Source organism: Podarcis erhardii (genome assembly GCF_964252035.2).
Source record: "Podarcis erhardii genome assembly, chromosome: Z".
Taxonomy (NCBI): domain Eukaryota; kingdom Metazoa; phylum Chordata; class Lepidosauria; order Squamata; family Lacertidae; genus Podarcis; species Podarcis erhardii.
This window is the reverse complement of record NC_138504.1, coordinates 49,507,665-49,517,296: the sequence shown is the minus strand read 5'-3', so window position 1 is coordinate 49,517,296 and position 9,632 is coordinate 49,507,665. Positions and strand designations below refer to the sequence as shown.

Here is a 9,632-nt window from a genome sequence, read left to right as displayed (position 1 = left end):
TGCCCAAATCCTCCTCCTGTTCGCATACATACATAGACGGAGAGAGTGGCGGTGACGGGAAGGTGGCGGCGGGAGTTAGGCGCATGCGCGTATCCCAGATATAACGTGCTCTCGGACGGCAAGAAGGCGCACGCGCAGTTTCTTCTGCCTTGGCGTCTGGCCTGGTTCGTGAGGGCCGGTGGCGAAGGAGAGTCCAAGGGGAGAGACCTGGTCGGGATACGCAGCTATGCCCACGCTGGAGGTGCCCGCGCTGGAGGAGCTAGAAGTGGATGAGGTGAGCGTGAGAAATGGCGCGGGCGGGGGGGGGGGGAAGAGGTGGTATATTGATCCCACCCCTCACAAATGTATGGGGGGGACCCCCCCCTCAGTTTCCCCTCCCCCCCTCAGTTTCCCCTCCCCCCCCCGCATCTCTTCGTTACGTTTCTGTCTCGCCCTTTTGAGCTCCATGAGGAGCCATACGCGGTTTTCTCCATAACCCCCCCCCCAAATTATTAAATTACGCTGCCGGTGGGACATGTCAAATTCAAGGTACTTGACAATTGGCTGGCAGATTTGGGCTTTGGCCTTAGACACCCGGTAGCCAGCTGCTGCCAGGTGATTCGGGAGATCTTTGGTCTCTTGCAGACACGCGTCTTCATCTTTACACGCAGTTAGAAGGTCATCTGCATACCAAGGAAGAACGCGGTCGGGGGAGGTGGGGAAGCTAGCTAGGTCAGTGGCTAAAGCCACCCCGAAAAGTGCGGGCGAATTTTTTAAACCCTTGTGGGAGTCGTGTCCACGTGTACTGTGTTTCAGTCCCGGTCTCTGGGTCCATCCACTGAAAGGCGAATAAATTTTGGCTTTCCTCAGCTAGCCGGCAGCAAAAGAAGGCGTCTTTCAAGCCCAATACAGTGAATTGCGTTGCATTGCAATAAGGCTACACCACAACAGCCACCCTGTGAGGTAGCCCCCTCCCCCCCAATTTGCAGGCAGGGTCGACTCTCCCCTCTTTCCCCTCCCCTCGCTGTTAAAGGGCTTCCTCTCCCTCCCCCCCCCCATTTAAGACCCAAAATGTCAGAGAAAAGTCATTTCACAAACGTACACGTACACCAACCCCAAAGTGACTTGTGCCCCCCCCCCCCTTTTGGGCCAGGTTTTGGCCATTCCACCCATTCTAAATAAAATAGATGAAAGCTAAGTAAATATCTCTTCTAAATAAAAGCCCTCAAGGAGGACGGCAACAGGAATTCAAACCCTTTGCAGCAGGTGTTGCCATTTATTTATTTATTTATGGCATTTGTACCCCGCTTTCCCCCCTGAAGGTTGGTGTACGTGGTTCTCACCTGCTCCTCCTTTGATCCCCACAGGTAACATAAACGGTAAAGGACCCCCTGGACGGTTAAGTCCAGCCAAAGGCGACTGTGGGGCGCAGCGCTCATCTCACTTTCCAGGCCGAGGGAGCCGGCGTTTGTCCGCAGACAGCTTTCTGGCCACAGCAACCACCCTGTGGGGTAGGCCAGGCTGAGTGGCAGCCTCTGACCCTCAAGGTCACCCAGTGAGTGTCATGGCAGAGCAGGGATTCGAACCCTGGTCCTCTCCCAGGTCCTACTCCGACAGGAACCGCTGTCCCATGCTGGCTCTCCCAAGGACTAGCTCTAGGCCTCATGGCTGACTGTGTGTGGTTCAAATCCGCACTGAGCCGTGAAGTTCACGGGGTGACCTTTGGGGCCAGCAGCCATCTCCCAACCCGACCTACCTAACAGGGTTGTTGTGAGGATATAATGGGGGGGGGGGACCACCTTGAGCTCCTCAGAGGAAAAGGTGCAACGAGCCCACAATTTACATTTAACTTGAGCATGTGCTTCATTGAATCATAGAATCTTACGAGTTGGAAGGAACCCAAAGGCCATCTAGTTCAACCCCTGCAATGATTGTCAAAAAAGTGATAAAAACAAAATAAAAGGGGGACGGAAAAGGGGTGGGAATCCAGGAAAAAAGACTTTGGCAACCCCACCCACCATTCAACCTAGTGTGCTTTGACTATACACAATTTTGGCTTTAGGCGCAAAAATCCCTGGATTCAACTCCTGTGTCAACTGCAAGTTTACTGTATAAAAATGCAATCATAATTTTCAGAGGGACAACAAAGGGTCTCGTAGATTTCTGTGGCAGAATATGGATTCTTATCTGTGAAGGGTTATATTGTATGAAAACTCCTACCTTGCTGTCAACTGGCTTTTGTTTTTTTAATTCAAATTACATATTCTTGATTGACAGTCTTCTCTCCTCCCGCTACTTTGGCTGCTGATGTCATTGATAATCAATAAGATGTACAATCTTGTGCAAAACATTTGTGTAGAGAGGGGTATGATTTATTAAGAGTATTATATTGCTTATCATAAGCCCCTGGAGGGAATTATACACTCCACTCGTTAAATACCTTGATATTACACATATATGTGTATCTTTTCCCTCCTACCACATTCATACTAACCCTTGTTCTCACAAAATGTTTAAAAGTGAACGTTCAGATTCTTTTTTATTTTTTTGTTTTAATAAAGTTTTTTATTGATACAACAAGAAAAAAAACACACAAATACCAAATTTCACACAAGAATAACCATAGACACATAATTTTCTTAGCAAACATTAAAACATCTATTGGTCTTAACTCTAAAGACCCAACCTCCCATCTATTCCATATTTCAAATTCATATTACTCATTGCCAACACACACTTTTATCATAATTAAACTTATTCTTAATAAATCTAATTTCATATATCTACCTTGCAACTATTACTGAAGTTCCTCAAATGCTGCAACAGAATTTAAATTACTATATTTATTTTTCAGATATTCTTTGAAAACCTCCCATTTTGAAACAAATTCCTGTTTTGATTTATTCTTTATTTTTTCTGATAAACCATCTAATTTGGCATATTCTGTCAGCTTTTGGATCCAATCTTGTATAGAGGGGATTTCATTACTCTTCCATTTTGCTGCGATCAAAACTCTTGCTGCTGCCATCGCATATAAAAAGATACCCTTCCTCTTTTGTGGAATATCCAAATCTGTTATTCCCAGGAGGTAGGCCTCTGGTTTTTTTATTGAAAGACATCTTTAGCATTTTTTGCAGTTCAGCATGGATACTCTCCCAGAATACCTGTGTTTTCCTACATATCCACCACATATGGTAGAATGCTCCTGAGTCTCTGCATCTCCAACAATTACTTGACACATGTTTATACATTTTTGAAAGTTTCCATGGTGTTAGATACCATCGGTGTTGCATTTTTTGAAAGTTCTCTCTAATTGTGTAACAATTTGTGAATTTCCAATTGATCTTCCATGAATTTTCCCATTGGGCCATGGTTATTGAATGGCCAAAATCCTGGGACCACCTCACCATTGCCACTGTTACCACCTCCTCCTTGACTGTCCAGTCGAGGAGGAGTCGATAAGTTTTGGAAAGAGTTTTTTTTTTTAGAATTTACAAGATCAGATTCGAATCGGGAAATTTCTGTTGAGAACCCCTTTTGTTTGTCAGAATTAAATCTTTCAAATAACTGATGGTATTGGAACCAGTCTGAGATGTGTTCTCTTATTTCCTCAAAGTTTTTTAATTTTATTTGGTTATCTTCATTTTTTAGAAGTGTTTTATATGTTGGCCAGCTTTCCTGAGTATTTTTCCGTTTTACTGCTATGGCTTCTATTGGAGAAGTCCACCACAGGACTTTAGGCTCCATCAGGTCTTTATATTTTTCCCCATACAGCAAAGAGTGACTTTGTTATTATATGGTTGGTAAAATTTTTATGAATTTTTGCTTTTCCATATATCAGGTAGGCGTGCCATCCCCAACGGTTGTCAAAACCTTCCAGGTCCAGGAGGTCCGGATCCTGCAACGTGCACCAATCTTTTAGCCAGGTGAAACAGGCTGCCTCGCAGTAAAGTTTTAGGTCGGGTAGAGAAAAGCCTCCTCTCTCTTTTATGTCTATTAAGATCAGGTGTTTAATCCTAGGTTTCTTCCCTTCCCACAGGAATTTGGAAATTTCTCTTTGCCATATCTTGAGACAACCTGCTTTGCCCAGTATTGGAATCATTTGAAGTAAAAAGATTAAAAGATTCTCATTGTCTTAATAATTAGTGTCATCCTACATAAAACATTTCCTGTTATTACTTCTATATATTATTTAAAAAATCTGTTTTTTAATTAATTATCTTGTGGTAGCTCCTACACTCTGGAACTCCCTGTGCCTTGACTAAGCTAGAACTTTCACTGTGCTCTCTTCTACACCTGCTGAAATTTCTTTGTTTAGGCAAGCGTACCCAGAGATGTAAAGCTGATATGTAATTTAATATCTAATCTTAGTTTGCAACATACATATTTAATATATTTAACTGGTTGTTTTTATTTATATCTTGCTTTTAAAAATACCTGTTTTGCATTTAACTTTTATGGACAACTTCAATCCATATTTCATATTCTTTGCAAACCATGTTGAGGTTTTATTTACAGTTAAGTGGTATACAAATTCTGTTAAATAACTGAAATATATTGTGTTGTAATGTTTGTGTATAGTACACAAGTTTCATTGTGTGCTGCCCCTTGGCATTCTTGTGAGTGCAGGACCTTACTCCCATTTTACGTATATGAGAAAGAGAATGCATGCCTGCAGTTTGGCTATTCTTCATTCAATTGGCTCTCGTGGAGCTTGTAAGAGTCCTATGCATTCCCAGACACGCACCCTCAGCCTGTTGCTAACTCTCTGGCTTGCTCCTCAGGTAAACGTAACCTCAGCCGTACTGAAAGCAGCAGCTCATCATTATGGCTCACGGTGTGACAAGCCCAACAAGGAGTTCATGCTTTGCCGCTGGGAAGAGAAGGACCCACGTAAATGTTTAAAGGAAGGCAAGGAAGTGAACAAGTGTGCAATGGACTTCTTCAGGTATGCCATTTGAAGAGTCTTGGTGGGTCGGACCAAAGGCCCATCTATTATTACTGATCTTTGGGGGCTTATTTTTGCCTGAAGGACAGGGCTAAAGAAAATCCTTCAAATAAATAAAACTACTCCCATGCCCTTCTAGTAATTTTGCCTTCTTCCTTTGGCCAGAAATACATTTCTAGTATTTGAGATCTCGCCTCCCAAAGGCTTTGCAGGTTCATATTGCAAAAGAAAACTGAATCTTTTCCCCTACAGCAAATTTTGCTCATGTCTTATTAGACATTGGTTAAATTATCTTGTGAATGTTGTTGCTGTTGGGTACCTACAGATTTTTTTTAAGGGAAAGGCAGGCTATAAATGTAACCGGTAAATGCGTAAGTAATGTTGCTTATGTCAAAATAAGCAAGTGACATGATGCTGTTTTAACTATTCTTTTTTCATAACCTACTTGCTTCTCCAGCTCCAAGATTAACTCTGTAGGAAAATCATATCTCTGAAGTGACCCTGAAAGACACACAGGTTCATCCAAGGCAAGGGATCTGAATCCAGATTTCTTTTACAATCTGCTAGGGCAATTATCGTTCCTGTGACAACTGCTGTGTTCTTTAAAACATGCACACACACACACACACACACACACACGTTTCTTCTCAGATATCTTCTGTTTTAACTTCCTTCTAATTCTATAGTGAGTTCAAATGGTTACCTATTATTGTCCTTTAATTGATGACTCATTCGTGCCCTGTAGCTCCTTTCCCCTCCATGATGGGAACAACTTCCTAATTTTGAAAAGTTCCTGTCAGTGATAGGTCGCATCTGACTTGGATTTTAAATTGCCAAAATGTCATGTATCAGATGCTGTAAGAACTTGAAATACAGTTTTATGAATCCACTATGCTTCCTTCAGTTTTGTAGAAAAACTGAAAGGCAATAACACTAACACTGTTTACTTTTTTTGATTGGATGCTACCCTGTTGTTGTTTTCAGTTTTGGATTGACAAACATATTTGTGTTATTTGCCAAAGGGATTTTGCATGGTATGGGGATGGTAGCACGAATGTAGAAAATATTTGCAGTCTGAGTTGGCATTACAGGCCAGAGTTCTTCTGTTTTCACTATGACTTAGTTTTGTGGTACTCCAGCTGTAACCAGAGAGAACACATAGCTTGCTGTGGTCTTCAAACCCATGTGTGAGCAAAATAAAAAGGTGCCTTTTAAGAATCACTCTGCCTACATTTTCACTTCAGGAAACATTAATGCAGCATCTTTGTGTTTCTAGGCAGCTTAAGCTGCATTGTGCAGAGCCATTTACCCAATACTGGACTTGCATTGACTATAATAACCTGCTAGAACTTCGCAAGTGCCGCAAGCAGCAGCAGGTCTTTGATGATTGCGTCCTGGATAAGTTGGGCTGGGTGAGACCTGATCTGGGACAGCTGTCAAAGGTAACTGAATGTGTTTGCTGGCTCTTTCTTGCGTGCTCTGGGTGTTAACCTAATCACTCCTTGCAAGGGGTTTTTCATTTTGCCTCTCATCTGAATGGTAGTGTTGTCACCTGATCCTGCACTTCGGCCCAGGAGGAATTTGCAAACTTGGCCAGTCTTTCCTCAGGGCTAGCTCCCCAAGCATTGAGGCCGGTATCTAGAAATCCCAGCCTTTTCAGCAGTTTTGCCTTGTAGAGAATTGTGATGAGCATCCACACAGGACAGGGGGGCTCTCTTTAGTCATCTTCAGATTGTTTTTCGCTCAGCCAAGATGGAAAATTTGGCTCTCAAGGTAGCTGGTTTCTGGGTTTCAAATTGTGTCTCTGACCCCAGTTCACAAGCAGTGTTCAATGCCATTGTTTTAAATAAGCTGTGGTTTAATGCAGAGAAGTGCTTTTCTTATCTCCTGTTTCTGACTGTGCCATACAGGGATGAAGGAAACTGGAGTCTAGCTTGCCCTGATGTGCAAAACCAGGTTCATACAGGCTCATAGTTTGTCTCCAAACCAAAAGCAGAAACCAAAGTCTGTTTTTGGCTTCCCGCTTGTAGCTTGTTTACCTCCACACTGCAAGTCTGCAGGAACCTGAATTTGCACATAACAACAAACCAGACACTCTTGTTTAGGGCTGGTTTGCTGTCCTGTGTAGCACAGTCAGGAGAGGGGAAGGAGCTTGCCCACATTAAACCATGGTTTATTTTAAACCATAATCTGATGTGTTGGAGCACCCATGTGTGTTCCCTGCAGGTCCAAGTGAGCCTTAGAATAACCACTTTCTAATTCCTGTTGGGGGAAATCACTGAAGGACATGGAGGGGGGGGTGTGCCATGGAGTGGAAGGACTCCAGCTTAGCAGTAGGATATATGCTTTGCATACAAAAGGCTCTCAGCTTCAATCCTGGCCCGTAGTTCAGGCTTCTTCCTTTATCTACTGCTGTTACTTGGGGCACAGGTGGCCTCAGTGGGGCACAGTGCCTTCCACCAGCTTAGGCTGGTGGCCTAACCATGACGCTGTCTGGGCTGCAGTAATCTGTCTGAAGTAGTCTACTTTGGTAAACTCAAGATTGGGTCATTGTGGTGCAATTTCTGTGAAGCTGCCTTTGAAAGCTGTTCAGAAACTGCAGTAGAGTGCAGCTGCCAGGCTCAAGATGAGCTGATTTTGGAACACCAATTCTGACACAGCTGCACAGGCAGCCTAGGCCCAAATCAAAGTGTTGGATTTAACCTCACACACGGCTCAGGACCCCAATATTTTTCAGGTCACCTCTCTCCCAGACCTTTTGGTTTTTATTTGAGGCCCTCCTTTGGGTGCCCCTTCAGAGAAACTTTGGAGGATGACAGCATGGCAGAGGGTCTTTTCTGTTTTGGCTCCCATCTGTGCCAGGGTAAGACTTACCTCTTCTCCCAGACATTTGACAACAAGGCTGATAGCTTGTTTTTCTAGTTTGTTGACTTTTTTTTCTGCTGGGTTACTGCAGTGATTTTACTGAAACATTACTTATTGGGGGCGTTATAGGCTCTTAAGCTTTTAAAAGTCACTTAGAGACTTTTGTACTAAGTGACTATAGAGTTAACTAAATAACAGTCCAGCATCTGGGCACCAGCTTTGCCATTTCTGGTACATAATAAGGCACCTCTCTATACTCGGATTCCTTGATATAGGTTTGTTTGCACTAAGCACCATTTGGATGGACTGACTTCCTTTTGCAGAGCTTCCTGTTTGTCACACTTCCCAGCCTGTTTGCTGCTCACCACACATTTCAATGTGATTCTTTTTCTTCCAGGTCACCAAAGTGAAGACTGACCGGCCACTGCCTGAGAATCCCTATCATTCTAGGCAAAGACCACAACCAAACCCACCAACTGAAGGCGAGTTGCAGACGTCCAAATATGGAAGCAAGTTGTCCTTCTTTGATTTTTAAACTGGCTATCTTGCCTCCTTCAAAACAACACCTGAATTCTTAATGACTGTAAATAACTCTTTCCTGGTGTATTTTGAACGCCCTCTGTATTTGGTAGTCATTAAGGATAATAAACTTCAAATGGTGTGGTTTGCCTAATGCATTTTCTTGTATGTGTAGGTTTTGTTTCTGAAAAGTAAAAGTGCAAGAAAGTTCTAAGTCTGGAATAACATCCCTTAAACAATTCCAAGAAAATCCCCCATTGGCTCAGGATGCAATTGGTTATACTTAAGGAAGATGTTTTGAGCAGCCAGCCAGCTCCAGCCTCCACATCTGGAGGGCACCCAGTTGAGGAAGGCTGGTTTCCAGTGTTTGACATAGCATCACTTCTTTATGTTAGGCATATCAATTACAGAAATATTGTTAGAATATATTTAATTGCCTTGATCATAGGTCAACAAAGTATACACAGATCAGCGCCACATCAAGAAAACATAAATAAAAAACAGGTAATTACAGACATGTTTACAAATCAGACTATACAACATGCAAATGTTTTTGAAACAGCCGGATACCCTTAAAAGAATCTGCCAGGTGGGTGTCCGTATAATTTTGTTTGTTTAGATCCTTCTGGTTCTGCTGCCAACGGGACTGCTTTTTCAATAAGAGTCCTGTCTTTGGGAAAGATTTATAAGTGTTTGAGCTGTTAAATCCCAAAAGCAAATGGTCATGTACAGTTTATACTTCTTTGGACTCTGGGGTTGGCTCTTTTTTTTTAAAGTCTTCTTTTAAAATTACTTTTTACTGAATTTTCTTTTCCTGGTTTTCAAACTGAGCTCACTTGTCAAAACCTTGGCATCTTGAGTTCCCTCCAGATGTAGTGGACTACAGCTCAAATCAGCCTTGGCCAACATAGTCTGAACCATCTGGTGGGCACCTGGAGGGCAAAAGCTTTCATTAGGTATTTCTGGTCCCTCTTGTCCTGTTTCTCCCCCCCCCCCTTGTGCTAAGACACTTGCTGCTTTCAATGTCTCCTTGTAATGGCTCAGCAGCATTGAGTCTTCAGCACAAGAATGCTTCTCCAGGTAGGTTGAAACCCATTTCCTTGGAAGATTGCCTTCCCATGTGTGTGTACCAAGTGTACCTGATGGCTAAACTGCATCCAGCTGAATTGAATGGAGCTGGGTTGAGGTACGGTCCTCGTTAAAGAAGATGCTGCACATTTTGTGGGTGACCTTTTCATCTTCCGTAACATCAGGTGCTGATTCTTCTGCCTTTGCCACCCTGAAGTGCTGAATTTAGGGTGGTGTGATTGGTTTCCCTGCA

At 43.1% G+C, this 9,632-nt stretch overlaps 2 protein-coding genes across 5 annotated transcripts in view; one reads left to right on the top strand and one right to left on the bottom strand.

Moving 5' to 3' along the window:
* Window positions 1-9,632, bottom strand: part of LOC309333755 (carboxyl-terminal PDZ ligand of neuronal nitric oxide synthase protein-like) — a 225,670-nt gene that overhangs the window by 105,996 nt on the left and 110,042 nt on the right. The window lies entirely within an intron of this gene.
* Window positions 116-8,469, top strand: NDUFA8 (NADH:ubiquinone oxidoreductase subunit A8). 2 transcript variants are annotated; one of them, XM_081847810.1, is made up of 4 exons: window positions 116-274; window positions 4,764-4,927; window positions 6,204-6,369; window positions 8,190-8,469. In XM_081847810.1, the coding sequence occupies exons 1-4, from the start codon at window positions 227-229 to the stop codon at window positions 8,325-8,327; spliced, it is 516 nt and encodes a 171-aa protein (XP_081703936.1). In that variant the 5' UTR covers window positions 116-226; the 3' UTR covers window positions 8,328-8,469. The 2 variants fall into 2 exon arrangements, with proteins under 2 accessions (XP_081703936.1, XP_081703935.1); XM_081847809.1 differs by lacking the exon at window positions 116-274 and having other exon boundaries at window positions 4,517-4,927.

What these genes read in the sequence shown, in the direction of transcription:
- NDUFA8 (XM_081847809.1), top strand. Translation starts at nt 4,632, where the DNA reads ATGAGAAAGAGAATGCATGCCTGCAGTTTGGCTATTCTTCATTCAATT. An exon ending in TGTGCAATGGACTTCTTCAG is followed by an intron (nt 4,928 to 6,203) that starts GTATGCCATTTG and finishes TTGTGTTTCTAG; the next exon opens with GCAGCTTAAGCTGCATTGTG. An exon ending in ATCTGGGACAGCTGTCAAAG is followed by an intron (nt 6,370 to 8,189) that starts GTAACTGAATGT and finishes TTTTTCTTCCAG; the next exon opens with GTCACCAAAGTGAAGACTGA.